This window comes from Coenobita brevimanus, chromosome 56 (genome assembly GCF_032717465.1).
Source record: "Coenobita brevimanus isolate Jiangsu-jjx chromosome 56, ASM3271746v2, whole genome shotgun sequence".
Lineage (NCBI taxonomy): Eukaryota > Metazoa > Arthropoda > Malacostraca > Decapoda > Coenobitidae > Coenobita > Coenobita brevimanus.
This window is the reverse complement of record NC_137009.1, coordinates 37,318,033-37,337,816: the sequence shown is the minus strand read 5'-3', so window position 1 is coordinate 37,337,816 and position 19,784 is coordinate 37,318,033. Positions and strand designations below refer to the sequence as shown.

General features: G+C 42.3%; 1 protein-coding gene across 1 annotated transcript in view; it reads right to left on the bottom strand.

Moving 5' to 3' along the window:
• Nucleotides 1–13,303, bottom strand: part of LOC145401711 (metabotropic glutamate receptor 2-like) — a 36,657-nt gene extending 23,354 nt beyond the window's left edge. The window contains exons 1-2 of the mRNA XM_080273893.1: nt 13,179–13,303; nt 1,657–1,829 (exon numbers count right to left, since the gene is read on the bottom strand). Of these exons, the coding sequence (XP_080130019.1) occupies nt 1,657–1,829; nt 13,179–13,303 (298 nt within the window). The remainder of the gene's footprint in view (nt 1–1,656; nt 1,830–13,178) is intronic.
• Between the last annotated feature and the right edge of the window lie 6,481 nt (nt 13,304–19,784).

The window sequence follows — 19,784 nt, the reverse complement described above, 5'->3', positions numbered from 1 at the left end:
GGATGGGAGAATGAGGTGTAAGAAAGGAAGGAAGGATGAATAGATGGATGGATGGATGGAGGGGAGAAAGGGAAGGTGTAAGGAAGGATGGATGGATGGATGGATGGAGGGGAGAAAGGGAACGTATAAGGAAGGAAGGAGAAGGAGAGAATAAGGGAGTGTATGAGTATATAGTTCTAACCCTTCACTTCCACCCAGTGTAAACCAAAGGAAGGAAGGAAGGAAGAGAGTTGTAGTACTAGTCAGCGTCTGTAAGTATGCAAAGTTTCATTCAATTCCATCAAGCCTCTGGGGAACTATGGCATTTTAAAACCGGTACTGGTTGCTAGGGACGCTGAGGCCAATCTTCGCAGGGTTGCCACTCGATAACTAGAGGAGAGAGGGGGAAAATGGATGGCACACTGATAGGGAATGACCTCAAGATTACGTCTAGAGAAGTCAGAGCTTTCTACGCCCATTAGTAATTTTTCTACAGCTCAAAACGTGAAAAGTACGAGAGAAGCGGTTGGCCGTTGTTAGGTAGCGAGTAGATGCCTGATAACCAAAACCTTGCGGACACAGCTAGGTCATAGGCTGGTCATTGTGTCCAAGTTTGGTCGGAATCGGTTTGTTCTGAAGGGTAGAAGTCTATCTGTCTTTAGCCAGACGCCATAATCCCCTAAGAAGTGGCCGCTTGTCTTAGAGTTAGCTGTTTTACGGGGAGGGACACTAACCCTCCGCCAACCCACTTACTGACACGTAAGAAACACGTATGGGTTGGTTGTATGGTTACCACCCAGCGTTGTAAATGGTTTCCTGGCTTACAGGAAACCTTTAGGCTTGTCATTCAATGTAAAGCCACCTGAAAAGGAAAGAAGAGTAATAAAAAGTGACAGGAAAGATGGGAGAAATAGGAAGAGAGGAGGACAGACACAGAAAATGAATGACAAAGTTGAAGGAAGAAGTAGGCAGCACCACATCAAGTGAATGGATGAGTGTCTGCCACAATTAAACAAGGAAAAAAGAATATAAGAAAAAAAGAAAGGAAATAAACGCGACTAACAATAAGGGCAGCATGGAGGTGGCCAACTAACGCCAATCGATTTTTGTTTCCATGGAGAGAAAGTCGGTCAGTGAAAAGTGTTAAGGCAAGGAGTGAATTGGTAGACGGCATCAGGCTACCTATCTGAAAGGTGTGTGTGTGTGTGTGTGTGTGTGTGTGTGTGTGTGTGATCATCCTCTAATCCTCTTTAATTAACACTAATCTCCAAACACAAGCAGTTTTTGTTGTCATTGTTGTCAAGTGGAGCTGTTTATCTTTCACGCCACACCTGCCCCCCCCCCTCTCTCTCTCTCAAACTACCTAGTTAAAGTTTGTCGATGTATATACTGCGTATGTATGTTTGTATGTATGTATGTTTATGTTTATTATGTATGTATGTATGTATGTATAAATGTATATGTATGTACTGTATGTGTGTATTTTGTATGTATATAATATGTATTACAATATGTGTGCACTTATGTATGTATTTTGTATGTGTATGTATGTATGTATTTTGTATGTATGTATGTATGTATTTAAGTGTGGACAAAAGGACCTCAAAATACCCCAATATACCCGAAAATACCTCAATAAAATACCTGAAGACAGACACCTCCTTGAAGCCATCTTACCTTGAGGCATCACAGAGCCACACACCTCCACCTCCCCTCTCTTGTGCACCATCATGAGACCTCCGAGCAGTATGTCCCCCTGCACCTCCACCGACCTCCGCACCGGCCACGTTACCACCTCCGGGGCCTCCAAGTTTGAGGTTTGGAGGGTGGAGAGTTTGGAGGTGGAGGTGCTTAGGGTGGAGGTGGAGGTGTTGGAGGGAGGTAGGGTGGAGGTGTTGGAGGGAGGTAGGGTGGAGGTGATGTTCGAGGGAGGTAGGGTGGAGGTGGAGGTGTTGGAGGTAGGTAGGGTGGAGGTGGAGGTGTTGGAGGGAGGTAGGGTGGAGGTGTTGGAGGTAGGTAGGGTGGAGGTGGAGGTGTTGGAGGGAGGTAGGGTGGAGGTGTTGGAGGTTGGTAGGGTGGAGGTGGAGGTGTTGGAGGGAGTTAGGGTGGAGGTGGAGGTGTTGGAGGGAGGTAGGGTGGAGGTGGAGGTGTTGGAGGGAGGTAGGGTGGAGGTGGAGGTGTTGGAGGGAGGTAGGGTGGAGGTGTTGGAGGGAGGTAGGGTGGAGGTGGAGGTGTTGGAGGGAGGTAGGGTGGAGGTGTTGGAGGGAGGTAGGGTGGAGGTGGAGGTGTTGGAGGGAGGTAGGGTGGAGGTGTTGGAGGAAGGTAGGGTGGAGGTGTTGGAGGGAGGTAGGGTGGAGGTGTTGGAGGTAGGTAGGGTGGAGGTGTTGGAGGGAGGTAGGGTGGAGGTATTGGAGGGAGGTAGGGTGGAGGTGGAGGTGTTGGAGGGAGCTAGGGTGGAGGTGGAGGTTCTGGAGGGAGGTAGGGTGGAGGTGTTGGAGGTAGGTAGGGTGGAGGTGGAGGTGTTGGAGGTAGTTAGGGTGGAGGTATTGGAGGTAGGTAGGGTGGAGGTGGAGGTGTTGGAGGGAGGTAGGGTGGTGGTGTTGGAGGGAGGTAGGGTGGAGGTGTTGGAGGGAGGTAGGGTGGTGTTGGAGGGAGGTAGGGAGGTGTTGGAGGGAGGTAGGGTGGAGGTGTTGGAGGTAGGTAGAGTGGAGGTGTTGGAGGGAGGTAGGGTGGAGGTGTTGGAGGTAGGTAGGGTGGAGGTGTTGGAGGTAGGTAGGGTGGAGGTGGAGGTGTTGGAGGTAGGTAGGGTGGAGGTGGAGGTGTTGGAGGTAGGTAGGGTGGAGGTGGAGGTGTTGGAGGGAGGTAGGGTGGAGGTGGAGGTGTTGGAGAGAGGTAGAGTGGAGGTGGAGGTTCTGGAGGGAGGTAGGGTGGCGGTGTTGGAGGTTGGTAGGGTGGAGGTGTTGGAGGGAGGTAGGGTGGAGGTGGAGGTAGGTAGGGTGGAGGTATTGGAGGGAGGTAGGGTGGAGGTGGAGGTGTTGGAGGGAGCTAGGGTGGAGGTGGAGGTTCTGGAGGGAGGTAGGGTGGAGGTGTTGGAGGTAGCTAGGGTGGAGGTATTGGAGGTAGGTAGGGTGGAGGTGGAGGTGTTGGAGGTAGGTAGGGTGGAGGTGTTGGAGGGAGGTAGGGTGGAGGTATTGGAGGTAGGTAGGGTGGAGGTGGAGGTGTTGGAGGTAGGTAGGGTGGAGGTGGAGGTGTTGGAGGTAGATAGGGTGGAGGTGGAGGTGTTGGAGGGAGGTAGGGTGGAGGTGGTGTTGGAGGGAGGTAGGGTGGAGGTGGAGGTGTTGGAGGGAGGTAGGGTGGTGGTGGAGGTGTTGGAGGGAGGTAGGGTGGAGGTGGTGTTGGAGGGAGGTAGGGTGGAGGTGGAGGTGGTGGAGGTAGGTAGGGTGGTGGTGGAGGTGTTGGAGGGAGGTAGGGTGGAGGTGGAGGTGTTGGAGGGAGGTAGGGTGGAGGTGGAGGTGTTGGAGAGAGATAGAGAGAAGAGATTGGAGGGAGGTATTGAGGAGGAGGAGGAGGGAGGTAAGAATGGAGGAACTAAAATGGAAGAAGGAGGGAAGGAGGAAAAAGTGAAAGAAGGGAGGAAAGAGGAGGGAATTCTCTCCATATACATTTCTTCCTCCAGTCTTTCTCTTTCCTCCATTCTTCTTCTTTCCTCGTGGTTCTTCTTTTCTTTCTCATTTCCCTCCACTTTTTCTCTCCTTTCCTCCACCTCTTCCTCCAAATTTTCCCTCCTTTCCTCCAATTTAACCTCCACTTTTTCTCTCCCTTCAGCATTTTCCTCCAGGTTTTCTCTCCTTTCCTCCACTTTTTCTCTCCATTCCTCCATCTTTACCTCCATATTTTCCCTCCTATCCTTCACTTTTTCTCTCCTTTCCTTCACCTTTCCCTCCAGATGTTCTCTCCTTTCCTCCACCTTTCCCTCCAAATTTTCCCTCCTTTCCTCCACCTTTCCTTCCAAATTTTCCCTCCTTTCCTCCACCATTCCATCCACATTTTCCCTTCTTTCCTCCACTTTTTCTCTCCGTTCCTCCACCTTTCCTTCCAAATTTTCCCTCCTTTCCTCCACCTTTCCCTCCAAATTTTCCCTCCTTTCCTCCACCATTCCATCCACATTTTCCCTCCTTTGCTCCACTTTTTCTCTCCATTCCTCCACCTTTCCCTCCAAATTTTCCCTCCTCTCCTCCACATTTTCTCTCCATTCCTCCACCTTTCCCTCCATCGGGGAGAGCAGGAGGAGAAACAGTATCCCCTCCAACAGCATTATTTATTTTTATTTATCTATTTTTATTTCTTTTATTCACGTCGGTTAAGGAAGCTCCCTAACACCTGTTCCTTAGCGATTTATTTTTGGATTTGGGTGGTTAGTAGCCTTGTTTACGTCGTTTATAAGGATTTAAGTAACACACAAGTTGTTTTGAAGGAGAAAGCAACAAACAAGAGACTAGTGACGTATGATAAGCGGAATAAATCGCCTAGGAAGAGGTGTTAGGGAGCTATTCTGACCAAGGAGCGTATTTTTTTTTTCTTGTTTTTTCCTGTTTTGTAGTTTTTTCTATTTTCTTGTTTTGTTTTGTTTTTTCTTGTTTTGTTTTTGTTTTTCTTGAATATTTGTTTTTGTCTTGTTTTTGTTTTTTTGCTTGTTTTTGTGTTGTTTTTTCCTTATTTTTATTCCTGATTAATTTTCTTCGTTTTTTGTTTTGTATTTTTCCTTTTTTCTTGTTTTTGTTTGTTTTTCTTTTTTATTGTTTTCCTTATTCCTGATTCCACGAGATGATTTTATTTAGTGTAGTGAAGATCTGTTTTTTCCTCAGCATTTTGTTTTTGTTTTTCTCTTGCTTAGTTTTCTTGCTTTTTTTGTTTTTATTTTGTTCGTGTTTTATTTTTTATTTCTTGTTTTTCCTTTTGTTTTTTTCTTTCCCTTTTTTTCTTGTTTTCTTTTGTCCTGATTCCACGAGATTATCATTATTATTATTATTATCATTATTATCATTATTATTATTATTATTATTATTATTATTAGTGTAGAAAATATCTGTTTTTTCTCAGCCTAAGTTTGTTTTTTTTCTTGTTTATTCTTAACCAGACAATTTTTTCACCTCACCCTGAAGCAACACTCATTTTTCAGGCTTAAAGAAAATTATGTATGTATGGATGTATGAATGTATGGGTGTATGTACGTGTGTATGTATGTGTATCGGGTATGTGTGTATGTATGTGTGTTTGGTATGTGGGTGTATGTATTTGTATGAATGTATATGTATGTATGTCTATGTATGTGTACGTATGAGTATGTATGTAGCCTATGTATATGTATGTATGTATGTACTGTATGTATGTATGTATGGAATGAATGTATATGTATGTGTGCATGTGAGTACGTATGAGTATGAATGTATGTATGTGTATGTATGTATGTATATGTATGTGTATGTATGTATGTATGGAATTTATCACTTCATTACTTAAAGACTGGTTAGTGTCTTCAGTTATGTATCGCCTTAATTTATTCATTATTATTATTATTATTATTATTATTATTATTAGTTTCTACTACTGCTACAACTTCTACTACTGTTCAACAACAACAGCTACTACTACTACTACTACTACCACCACCACCATTACTACTACTACTGTTGTCTTTGTTGTTGCTATTGTTATTAATTTCTCCAAACGCCTTTTCCATAGCGATTTATTCTACTCGTTACAGATTAATATAATTTATATTACTGATAAAGAATAAAGGTATACATAAAAAGACTTAAGGCATACTGTTAAGAATCTGATAAGGGTGATACTCTGATAAAGCTCGTACTCCCACGTCCGCAAGAGGCAGCGTGTATAAGGGTGCCAGGAGAACGCGACGCACACCCACCCGTTGCTAGAGGCACACTGAGAGCCACACGCCCACCCCTAGGTATATATCAGGGCTTCCATAAGCTCCCCTCATCTTACCCTAGAGTCAAGTCAGTTTTACCCTAAATTCCTATGTTTTACCCTAAATAGGCAACACTGACTTCCATTATATATATATATATATATATATATATATATATATATATATATATATATATATATATATATATATATATATATATATATATATATATGGACATAGACATACAGTATATGAATCTAAGAAAAAGGCAAATTGGATGAAATATGTAAAGAACTCCATATTTTTTATTTAAAGAAAGCAAAAATACACTATTTAAGAAAAAGGCAAACTGGATGAAGTATGTAAAGAATTCCATATATTTCTATCTATCTATCTATCTATTGCCAGACGCCATAATCCCGTAAGGGGTGGCTGTTTGACAGTTATTTGTTTTACAGGGAGGGGCACTAACCCTCCACCAACCCACTTGTTGACGTGTAGGGAGCATGTATGGGTTGGTTATATGGTAAACACCCAGCATTGTAAATGGTTTCTTGGCTTACAGGAAACCATTTGGCTTGTCACTCAATGTAAAGCCACCTGTGAAGGAAAAAAAAATCAATAAGAAGTGACAGGAAAGATGGAAGAAATAGGAAGAGAGGAGGACAGACACAGAAAAAGAATGATAAAGGCTAAGGAAGAGGTAGGTAGCACTACATCAAGTGAGTGGATGATGGTCGCCACCACCTACCAGATTATTACCCAAGTGCTAAAATATGGTGCTGATCTCAGTGACGTGCCTTGGAAATGATGCTGGGCAGTAGTACTGTACTTTTGTCCTACCAAGTTTAGGAAATATCATTCATCCATCCATCACCCAATCCTACGTTGCCCCATGAGGAGCGTAGGAGCCCGGGCCTAGGCAGATGGTCCTGACATTTAAGATGAGAGTGACCAGCCTCACTCATCCCTGAGTGGCATAACGTGAGCAATAAACCCCAACCACCCCATGGATATAAACCTTCGCCAGCTCAGTCCGACTGGAGCGCAATAATTACCCACTAAACCACCAGGCGCCAAAATTTGGTTATATGGTTACCACCCAGCATTGTAAATGGTTTCCTGGTGTACAGGAAACCATTTGGCTTGTCACTCAGTGTAAAGTCACCCACAGGCAGAAGGAAGAGGAAAGAATGATGGAAAGAAAGACGGAGGAGGGAGTGTAAAGTCACCCGACGGCAGAAGGACGAGGAAAGACTGAAGGAAAGAAAGACAGAAGAGGATGGAAGGAAAGAAGGATGGAGGAGAGGAAAGGGCAGACGCCCGAGAGCAGCACTACATCGAGCGAGTGGATGGTGAGCGCCCCCACCTACCACAATAAGTGAAGGAATGAATTCTCCGAGCTAGGCCTATATTAGACCATATAGCCCTGATAGGGTGATGAGAGTGCTAACTTTCAGCTGAGTAGCTACTCGGGTGGGGCACGAACCCACTACCTCACGGTCTTGAGCTACACACGCCACCATTGAGTCACCCAGCCTCCTTATATTTGATTTAAAGAAAACAAAAATAAACAAATAAAGTAAGAGAAAACAAGTTTTTCTATGTTTTATCTCATTTCTATTAGATTTCTGGTTTAATCAGAACACTCATCTGAGCCAACCCGGCCCAACCGTTTCGGAATTAAACGTGGCGCGCAGTTTGAAACTTTAGAGTTTTGTGTTCATTTCTATATTAGGTCTGAAAAATATTCTTGATTTTCGACTGATTGTGACACATTTTTTGTGTGTGTGCATTTTGGCAAAAAATTACCCTAAAATTACCCTATGTTATGCATTACCCTAAACGCTACCCTAGAAGGGGTCTGATTACCCTAATTTAGGGTAATTTACCCTAAAATGGAAGCCCTGGTATATATATTCTCTGCCATATTTATCTATCTCAGCCTATCTATCTACCTATCTGTTTGTCTGCCTACCTTCCTTCCTTCCTTCCTACCTTCCTACCTACCTACCTACCTGTCTTTCTATCTATTTATATCTATTCTCCAACTCACGCACACCCCTCACTCTTATACCTCTCCACCCCATCCCTCCACCTCATCCTCGACCTCCGCCTCCACCTCACCCACATAGACTCTCCTAGTCAGTCTCAAATTTCCCGTTTTGTCTTGTAGCAAAAAAGTCGAATGATAATAATAATAATAATAATAATAATAATCTTCTCTAGTCTTCATTACCAAGTTCAGCCGTATTGGAAAGGGGATTTGACTAGTAACCAAGGAGACTCATTCCTCTATCTTAACTATATCGTAACTATAGCATTGTACTTATGTTGGGAGACTGATTTGACTAGTAACCAAGGAGACTCATTCGCAGCCCCTGGTTTAATAAGTAGTAGTAATGGTAGTGGTTTTTTGGGTTTATAAGTAGTAGTAATAGTAGTGGTTGTGGCCCCAGGATGAATAAATAGTAGCAGTAGTAGTAGTAATTGCAGTAGTAGTAGTAGTAATTGCAGTAGTAGTAAAGTAGTAGTAATTGCAGTAGTAGTAAAGTAGTAGTAATTGCAGTAGTAGTGGTAGTGATAGCAGTAATTGCAGTAGTAGTAGTAGTAGTAGTAGAAGGAAACTGGACAAGACAGAGAGTTGTGCAAAGCATGTGTCGGGCACGGAAGGCGGTGGAAGAGGACCCAAGAGGAAGAGGAAGGACACAAGAGGAAGAGGAAGGACAGTGAAGAGGAAGGACACAAGAGGAAGAGGAAGGACAGTGAAGAGGAAGGACACAAGAGGAAGAGGAAGGACACAAGAGGAAGAGGAAGGACACAAGAGGAAGAGGAAGGACAGTGAAGAGGAAGAGGAAGGACACAAGAGGAAGAGGAAGGACACAAGAGGAAGAGGAAGGACAGTGAAGAGGAAGAGGAAGGACAGTGAAGAGGAAGGACACAAGAGGAAGAGGAAGGACACAAGAGGAAGAGGAAGGACAGTGAAGAGGAAGAGGAAGGACAGTGAAGAGGAAGAGGAAGGACACAAGAGGAAGAGGAAGGACACAAGAGGAAGAGGAAGGACAGCGAAGAGGAAGAGGAAGGACAGTGAAGAGGAAGAGGAAGGACACAAGAGGAAGAGGAAGGACACAAGAGGAAGAGGAAGGACAGCGAAGAGGAAGAGGAAGGACAGTGAAGAGGAAGAGGAAGGACAGTGAAGAGGAAGAGGAAGGACACAAGAGGAAGAGGAAGGACACAAGAGGAAGAGGAAGGACAGTGAAGAGGAAGAGGAAGGACAGTGAAGAGGAAGAGGAAGGACACAAGAGGAAGAGGAAGGACACAAGAGGAAGAGGAAGGACAGCGAAGAGGAAGAGGAAGGACAGTGAAGAGGAAGAGGAAGGACAGTGAAGAGGAAGAGGAAGGACACAAGAGGAAGAGGAAGAACACAAGAGGAAGAGGAAGGACAGTGAAGAGGAAGAGGAAGGACAGTGAAGAGGAAGAGGAAGGACACAAGAGGAAGAGGAAGGACACAAGAGGAAGAGGAAGGACACAAGAGGAAGAGGAAGGACACAAGAGGAAGAGGAAGGACAGTGAAGAGGAAGAGGAAGGACAGTGAAGAGGAAGAGGAAGGACACAAGAGGAAGAGGAAGGACACAAGAGGAAGAGGAAGGACAGTGAAGAGGAAGAGGAAGGACAGTGAAGAGGAAGAGGAAGGACACAAGAGGAAGGAAAGTGTTGGCAGACAGAAAACGGAAGAAATGTCGTATTGAAATCAGAATTAGGCTCATTTTATTGAATAATTTTGTTTTTTACTACTACAACTACTACTACCATTACTACTACTACTACTTACTCATCCTAGGGCCACAACCACTACTGTTACTACTACTACTTCAGCCCCAAAACACTGCTATTACAACTACTTATCAGACCCGGGGCTAGGAATAAGTCTTCTTGGTTACTAGTCAAATCAGCCATCCAACATAATCACACTGCCATAGTTACGGTATGGGTGTACAGTAGGTGATGTAGGTGGGCGATAGTAAGAGTAAAAATGTTGCAAAATGAACATTTCATGCGTTACTTTTTTATTTTTTTTTTTTTAATACACTTCATAAATATTTAGCTAGAAGTTAATAGAGTACTCCCCTGGAAATGCAGTTTATACATCTCATAATTAAATGATTGGTTGCCAATATCACGCTGTTCGAGCTAGAAATAGCGCTTTTCAACAATTTGGCAAAAAAAAAAAAAAATATATTCAGTGCGTTTTGAAGTGCAGATTAGCTCGAAAATTTTAAATGTTAAACAATAACTTAATGCATTTTAAAGTTCAGTTTGGCCCTTTTCAAGATTGTTTTGCTATCTAAACATAGCGCTTTTCAAAAACATTTTGCCCCTCTCCCAAATTATTAGGGTTTATACTATACCTAACGCGTTTGAAAGTGCAGATTAACTCGAAAGTTTGAACTATTCACTTATAACATAGTGCATTGTAAAGTTCAGATGTGCGCTTATCAAGATTTTTCTTTGGCAACACTGCTAATACGTGACGTGGGCCCCTCAGCCACCGACACCGACGCCATGTTGCAGGTATTACGTTACGCTCATATTTAACTGATCTTTATACCTATTTTGTGTACATTTTGATTAGTGTGTGTGATTAAATGCGTTATTGGAGTTCTGGAGAATATGCTGTTGTAGGATAATTTTGTTTTTTACGTGTAATTTTTTCGGGTTGAATGATTAAAAATTCCGCAGTGCAAGCTAGGTAAACTTCGGTCCATACGGGATTGTTCATTCATATTTGTGGTGCCGGAGAGGGGCGCCTTCATGTGGTAGCACCAGTATGACCCGGCAATAGGTCTGCCTAGGTATATAGACGTCCCCCAATTCCCTCCCAAACCCCAGAAAGGAGGATGGTGGATTGAAGAGGAGCAACTTTGGCCTGCATCCCTTTATAGCGTAGTGTTATTTCGGAATTAACACCCAATAAACGGAGACTGGAATTATCATATCATTTAATTTATGCAGTTTAAAGGATAAATGTATAGTTTAAGCAGGAGGAAGACCTTACAGTTCACTTTTTATTGTTAGTTTTCCATATTTTTCAGATTGTTTTTATGGTGGTCAGCAGTTGTGATTTTCTTTCCTTCTTTTTTTTCCATTTTTTTTTTTTTTTCCCCCTGACACTTGGCATAGTGGCGAACACTTAATAAACGCTGCACAACTACTGAAATGAATTGCGTTTTCCATTTTGGCATGCCTGTTACTACCATTGGTTAGGTTAAGTAAGGTTATTTTAGGTTGGGTTCATTTAGATTCGATTAAGTTTGGTTAGGTTAGGTTAGGGTGTCCAGTAAACTCTCAATGATCCAGTGTAATTCAGCCAACCCCCACGCCGGATATTGCATAGTACCTCAAGTTGGTTATCCATTGTCAAGCCTGATCATCTTCCCCCAAAACTTTCCTGCACTATTATCCTTAAGTAAAAGATTAAAATTAAGCATAATATACAGTATTGATACAGTACTTATCATGCAGTAACGCAGTACAGTACATATAAAAATACTGTACTCAGTGTTAGCATCGATGGAGGGTAGATACGCACAAATACGACCTCATTATGCAGTAGTCAAAGCACTGAGGGGCCACAAGGATAATCGTATCACTACAGCAATGTGTGAGGCTGGGTGGCCGCAGACTAAGTCACAGCACTAGGGGTTAGCCACCACCTGGGTCATGTATGCACGGCGCACCGATACATCCTCGCTACATGATGTCCACAGGAGAGACAGAGAGCAATGGTAGGCTTGGTGTGTTGGTTGGGCATTGTGATTGGCTGGTGTGTTGTGGGCAGAGCAAATTGGGTTCCGTGTCTGAGCCAGTGTATCATTAAATCGTGAGGACCGTGAAAACCTGAGGACGAGGGCACCAGGCACACCCCAAAAAACAAAGACGATGATGTAGGTTTTATGGCGATGAATACACTTATGAATGGTGAAAATTAGCCGAGAAGAGAATTTTTGGGGTGTGCCTGGTGCCCTCGTCCCCAGGTTTTCACGGTCCTCACAATTTAATGATACACCTCACCCCAATTATAGTACCTCTGATTGCTTCTTGTTTGTGAGCTGGATATTGCCAGATTTCACTGAATATTGTTATAATAGAGTCAAGTAAAAAGAGCTGGATTTTGCAACATTAGGTAATTGAGAGATTATACTGAAATGAATTTGGTTTTCTATTTTGGCATATCTTTTTAATGCTGGTTAGGTTAGGTTAAGTAAATGTTATGTTAGATTGGGTTCAGTAAGGTTTGGTTAGGTTAGGTTAAGATATATTGTTAGTTTAGATTAATTTAGGTAAGGGTAATACAGCTGGTATATTAAATTTTGGTTGACGAGTACATTTTTTTTTATGTCTGCCATTATGCTTGAGAAACAACACGGGCGAATTGGAACGAATGTTAAAAAAAAGAAAAACCAACAATAAACCATCACCTACCATGATAACAAATTAGTAGAAAAATATAGAAAACAACTTAGGAAAGGAGATTGTGAATTGCCAAGGTTTTTCTGCTGATTAGAAGAAACTGCACGTTTACCGTTTTTTAGGCAATTTCTTTTCTGTATGCATCTGCCGCAAATGTACTTTCTGGCACTAGGAAATGAGGAAGGGGTCTGTCCAGTTCTGGGTACCTCTGTTTGTGCTTGCATCTACGGTAGAGTTAGATTAGGTCAGCTCATTTTTATGCAGATGCCATAATACTGTAGCTGGAAATATTAGCTGGACAACCCTCTCCTTTTCCTTAGTTATGTAGTACGTAAAAAAAGTGCTTGCGACATTTACAAAACAGAAAGGGTTGAAAATTCCTGGAGTTGAGAAATGAGCCTACAGTAAACTCAGTCATCTGTTGTAATTCTGCCAAGCCCCATGCTGAGTAACATGAAACGTTGGATATTGTATATCCGGCTCAACATCTGGCTTTAAGCTGGATATTGTGATTATCTGTGTTGACCTTCATTTCTTAAAACTACCATGGTTAAAAGATGAAAACTAAGCATATATAAACAATAATAATACAGCACTGTATATAATGTACCCTTGTATGTACTCACCAAATGTTGGCATCAGTGGGGAGAAACAACATTGAGGGGTTTGCACTCATAAATAGTACATTGCACAATACAGCACAGGGGTAGTTTAACAATCACAATCGTCTACTAGGACATGAGCACTGACAGGTCATTAGTTTTGCAGTACAGTAGCATGAACACAGGACACACACAGTTTGTCAAAGCACCAGGGTTTCGCGAGTTCATGGTCAGAAGAGCGGGAGTGCACACATGTCTTGACTATGACATCCATGGGTGCGTGGTGGTATTCTTGGCATGCTGGATGAGCCATGCCCATGATTTATTCTGATTGGCTGGCACATAGTGGGTGTTTTCATTGGCTTCCGAGTTTGAGGATTTCCCCGGCTGTGGTTGGCTACTGCTTACAAGCCGGTTGAAACCCCTCAATGTTGGATATTGCATTAGGCAGCTGGTTAAGTCCCGTTTCAGTGCCGGATGTTGCATAAAATCGCCGGATGTTGCTTTAACAGAGCCAAGATAGCTGCGCCGGATATTTCGTTGGGCTGGATGCACCGATGGATGATTGAGAGTTCACTATTGTTTTAAGTGTGTGTTGTAATTCTGAAAATTTTTCTGTAGCACATTTGCTTCTCTGTGGACTCTCATCAGCCGCTTGTATGCATCAGTTGCCTCCTCTTCCATGCCCTACTTTGTGTAGAGGGATGCTTTCATGTGGTGGCACTGATATATCTGGACAGTTCATCTGCAGGGGTATGCAAATGTTGGTACTAAGTATTATTCTCATTTCAGCTCATAATCTGTCTGTGTATAGCCAGATGCCTCAATGTTGCTAGTCATTAAGTGCTGTGGAAAGAATATAGGACCATATTATAGTCTTTTGCCATTTAGCTCTATGAAATAAACTGCAAAAAGATGAAATTCTTGGCCAAATTAGTTTGAAAAAGTATAGGCCTGTGATGTGGTGCCATAATACTGTATTAGGGACTTGAATGATTGTGTTCCTCACTATACGGGGCATGCTGTTGACAATTCCCTCATTTATACTTTCTCTTTCCCTGTTTTCTGGAGTTTACCTCACCCCATCCTTAGGTGAGTAAAAGAGGCCACGATGATGATGGTGATCCATTGTGCTGTGTTGCATTTTATACTGCTTCTCTGTCATAGAATCCTCTTTATTTATGTATTTACTTGTCTATTTATTTGCATATTAGCAGTTTGGTGCTTGGGGGTCCATTGGGTTAAGGTACTCCAAATGTACTTGTGCCATTATGCCAAATTCCGAGGGATATTTGGGGTTTGTGGCTGAGTTAATACCGATGAGGAGTGAGTAACCGTCACTCACCTTTAAAGTATGCACTACGTAGGCAGGCCGTGGATCCCTGCACTCCCGATAGGGTACTGTATTTACACTTCTTTGTATTTTCATCGCCCCAGCCTTAAGTGGGAAAAAGGTCAAGGATTGGTTAGTTATTTATTTTTTTCTCCGCAGGAACCCTGTGTACTTGATCGGATGACAACATAGGAGTGGAAAAAGGAGGTTTGGAAAATGGCTGTACCAGACATTGCCTTATTGTTGAATGGCGACCACAACATATCATCACTGGAAGATGACACTTCCCAACAGTGCCACATCGTTGACTGGCAATACTGTGTATCTTTGTTGGAAGTTGACTCTACCCAACATTTTCACATTGATGACGGTTGACCACAGTGTCATTGTTGGAATATGGCTCTACACAGCAGTGCCTCAGTGTTAACTGGTCACCACAATATCTCATTATATAACAGGTAAGGATATCTTATTTATTGTTGGAGCTTTTATAAGTATAAGTGGAATGCCTGTATGAAAATTTTTCAATTACACCCTCCTTGTTCTCTTCCCTTGTTTGCGTTTAAATACATATGAAAAGTACAGTATTAATCCCCCCTCACCACAGTGATCCCAGTTGCACTGTACCCTTGCCTGCTTCCAGATTGATTTTCAGCTAAGGCAGTCCCCAAGTAGGCAGAGGAGTTTATTAAGGTTGTATCTCAGTCCCCAAGTAGGCAGAGGAGTTTATTAAGGCTGTATCTAAGTCCCCAAGTAGGCAGAGGAGTTTATTAAGGCTGTATCTAAGTCCCCAAGTAGGCAGAGGAGTTTATTAAGGCTGTATCGAAGTCCCCAAGTAGGCAGAGGAGTTTATTAAGGCTGTATCGAAGTCCCCAAGTAGGCAGAGGAGTTTATTAAGGCTGTATCTCAGTCCCCAAGTAGGCAGAGGAGTTTATTAAGGCTGTATCGTAAGTCCCCAAGTAGGCAGAGGAGTTTATTAAGGCTCTATCTCAGTCCCCAAGTAGGCAGAGGAGTTTATTAAGGCTGTATCTCAGTCCCCAAGTAGGCAGAGGAGTTTATTAAGGCTGTATCGAAGTCCCCAAGTAGGCAGAGGAGTTTATTAAGGCTGTATCGTAAGTCCCCAAGTAGGCAGAGGAGTTTATTAAGGCTGTATCGTAAGTCCCCAAGTAGGCAGAGGAGTTTATTAAGGCTGTATCGTAAGTCCCCAAGTAGGCAGAGGAGTTTATTAAGGCTGTATCTCAGTCCCCAAGTAGGCAGAGGAGTTTATTAAGGCTGTATCGTAAGTCCCCAAGTAGGCAGAGGAGTTTATTAAGGCTCTATCTCAGTCCCCAAGTAGGCAGAGGAGTTTATTAAGGCTGTATCTCAGTCCCCAAGTAGGCAGAGGAGTTTATTAAGGCTGTATCGAAGTCCCCAAGTAGGCAGAGGAGTTTATTAAGGCTGTATCGTAAGTCCCCAAGTAGGCAGAGGAGTTTATTAAGGCTGTATCGTAAGTCCCCAAGTAGGCAGAGGAGTTTATTAAGGCTGTATCGAAGTCCCCAAGTAGGCAGAGGAGTTTATTAAGGCTGTATGTAACCTAGTCCAGTTTGATTATTCAAGGAAACATTGGTCCACCTTATTTTGCAGTTTTCCTCAGTTTTTTCTGTACCAAAGCCCTTTATGCAATTTTTTTTTAGTATTTTCGGAGTGTGTTTTCAGGCTTCAGTGTTTTTATTTGTTTTAAAAACAGTGAAATCATATTGTTTGTAAAGTCTCCAACAGGCCTGCATGTGTCGGCCTTTGTCACCTAATATTGGCTATCTGTGCTGCTTGATAGCCTCCCTATTCTTTCCCTTATCCCTGAGGTCACGCTATGACCTCGTCCTGCATTCAAAAGGCAGTCTTTGTTTATACTGTATTTTCCAATAACACTGAAGACAGAATCCATCTTGTGGTATGCTGAAGACAGATGGATGCCATCATAGAATTCCATTTTTGGTATGAAATTGCCTTTATCAGTGATGATTTATCCAAACCTAACCAAAATTTTTGCAACTTAACCCGACCTAACTTGTCTTAATATAACCTCGTTTATGCTGACCTAACCAAACATCCTAACTCTTTCGCTCATGGTGAGTTTCAATAAGTTTCGTGTTCCACAACACATCGGCTTTCTCCCCTCCCCGTGCCTCCCACTGCACACTCCAAAAAAGTGTATTCTCAGCTTATTTTCACCACTCAAACATATTTTGCCACAAAACCCACATATTCCTATAAGTCGATGTTTGTTCTACAAAATAAACAACAACAACAAAAAAACACTATACGTACGTTAGGACGGTGTAAATAAACATTAGGGAACGTTCATCTCACTTCCCAACTTCATAGCTCGATTGTTTACTAATCTATTGCTACATGTTATACCATCATTTGAAAGAATTTTATTAGCTTTCAAATGGTGTCGTTGGCATTGTTATACAAGTTATGGTTTTCGAGTAATAAACCTATTTCCGACAGACAACAGTTTTTATTCGGGGAGCTCTAACGAAAAACTTTTCTTGGCAGTGTTGTTTTTATTTTATCATCCTATGGAGAATTTCATGGGCTTTCATTTGAAATAAGATTGGTTCTCCTATGTCTCACAGTTTTCGAGAAAACTGCAAAAAAACTATGGTGTACCCACGCCGTGCCGTGACTGTAGGGCGGTTTCACCGCCTCCCCCTAAGCTGCTACATGTATTTCACCAATTTCTTATACACTAGGTATGCACATTATATTCACATGATTCATTCACATGATTCACTGTCACAGTTTTTATAGTTGAATACTCACATTTGGTGCAGGGTAGAGGCAGTGTAGTTGGTTAGAAATAGTAACACAATCTTCATTAGGCCAGCGGCTGATAACTGCCAGGAACACTTCACAGGCACCTAATATCCTATTGCAAACACCAAATATAGTCACAACAGTGCCCCAGAACTATACATAAGCACTATTGGTACGGCATAGAGAAATATATCACGCGACCGGGACAGGGGTAATAGAGATTTAAAGGGACAAGACTGCGCACAACCATCCCCACTCACAGCTCATTTGGTACTGAAAAATTGGTCTGCACTGTCGAGGGTATTGGGGCCCATTGTTGCCAACTCATTACTTTTGACGAGAGCTGGGCAAGCTATGAAGCCTCCAAAAATGATGCAAATCGACTGAAAACTTTGTTTGGGGGGCGAATATTTTATGGTTTTATGACGCCAGAGGCGTCACTCTGTATTTACGAGGAAAGACCCTATGACGCCTAACACGTCACCATGTACGAAAGGGCAAATCTAACCTTACCCTCACAGAATTGTATATTTCTTGTTAATAGATGGCTTTTCTTCATACTTGAAAACACACTTATGTACTCCAGTATAGTCATGGAATCAGTTCAGTTTTTTTATTTTTTATTTATTTATATTTTTTAGGTCCTGTCTCCTTGATAATTACCTAAAAAAGTCTGAGGCTGAATGAAGTGATCCGGAGATACATTAGTGTTATTGATTTTTTTTTTTTTTCCCAGCGTTACTTAGTACCATGTAGCGCCAGTACCACTAATGTATCACCAAATATTCAGGTTCTTTCTTCTTAATTTGGCGGAGATTTTCATTCTTTTTGTAGACCTACCCTATTTTCCATAAATCAGTGGCAGAGTAAGATTGTACAGCACTTGGGCCCTGCATCGTCTCATAACAATTGTGTGTCTGTGTGTGTTCGTTCGTTTGTTCGTTCTTGCTGTTGCCAATCCTACCTCGGGCCTTGGTTTTGAAGTCACAGTTTTTCCTCCAAATCAGGTGACATCCAATGCTAACTAGTCCAGCCTACCCCAGGAAAGTGTTTCCAGTTGTGTATAAAAAATGTGTATGCATAGTAGTCCCAGGCCAGACTTGTGTAAATGTGGTTGAGTTCCCCACCAGTAAGGCTTGTGCAAGACCATTTAGAATGAAGTAAAGGTTTCCACGCACAAATAAGAATAATGAGATGGAATAGGTAGTTGGTGAGTGGTGGATCTGAGAGTAGTGTACTATGAGAGAGATTTAGCGTACAAGATGTGAGAGGAGAGATGTACCCCAGTAGGTTAAGATGGTTTTGACATAAGAGGTAAGGGTGTGTTGACTTGCTGAGAAGGATTGCAGGTATGACTGTGGAGGGAAAATGCCCAGAAGCAGACTGAGGAAGACATGGGGTGAGGCCCTGCATACATATACGGTAAACCCTCTATAATTCGGATTGATTGGGGGCAACCCTATGTCGAATCATCCAAAAATCCGAATTATTGGAGCTCATGATTGCCCCTATCCCCAAATCATACCCATGCCCACTAAAACATGGCTTTTTCACAAAAACATTGAACAGTACAGTATATTACTTTATACTCAAAAGAGTGCACAATACAATAAATAAAATAAATGTCAAACCATGATAATGAAGTCTTGCAACACAGTAGTAGAGTACAGTACACTTAACTGTTCCCAAGGTACTGTACATTTCTTAAAAATTACATTTATTACTACGCTTATCACTACGAAAACTGTTCACGTCCACCTAACGCTGGAACCCTTTTTGGACTTGTCCTGCTTAATTCAAAATTCTGTCTGAATTAAAAATAGTTGTCTGGTGGTCAAAAAGGATCCGAATTAACTGATTTCCGAAGTATTTGGGTTCAAATTAGAGAGGGTTTGCTATATATATATATATATATATATATATATATATATATATATATACACAAACCAATATTTGGAAACCTGTCCAATCCAGGAAGAAAACACAAACAAAATCCTTTCGCTTTCAGAAGTCTGAATACATGACAGCCAGTACTACACTGGGCAAAAAAGAAAACTGATATCCTTAAATGGTGGCTGATTTTGATTTTGTTTTGGCTAAATGGGCTTAATACATCAATATAAGATCCCAGGCACTAATAAAAGTAATCACAAAAACCAGGAAGTTGGTTGAATCGAGTCATGTTGGTGCCACTCTCCCTGTGACATCTTCGAGGTTACTGAGAGAGCAGTGTAGCTGTGAGCTTGTGAATTGATCTCGATTTTTTTTTTCTTGATTAAATGGGCTTTATACATCAAAATAAGATCCCTGGCATTGATAAAAACAATCACCAAAGCCAGAAAGTTGGTTTAATTGAGTCAGGTTGGTGCCACTGTCCCTGTGAAATCTTTGAGGTTACTGAGAGAACTGCGTGTCTGTGAGCTTGTGAACCGATTTTGGATTTTTTTGTGGGTAAATGGGCTTAATACATCAATATGAGATCCCTGGCACTAATATAAACACCAAAGTCAAAAAGTAGGTTGAATCAAGTCACGTTGGTGCCACTCGACCTATGAATCTTCAAGGTTCCTGGGAGAGCAGAGAAGCTGTGAGCCTGGGAAGACTCACTCGCCTCCCGTGCTCCTAAATCAGTGTTGTAAGCATAGCGGAGAAATGTCTGAAGTTA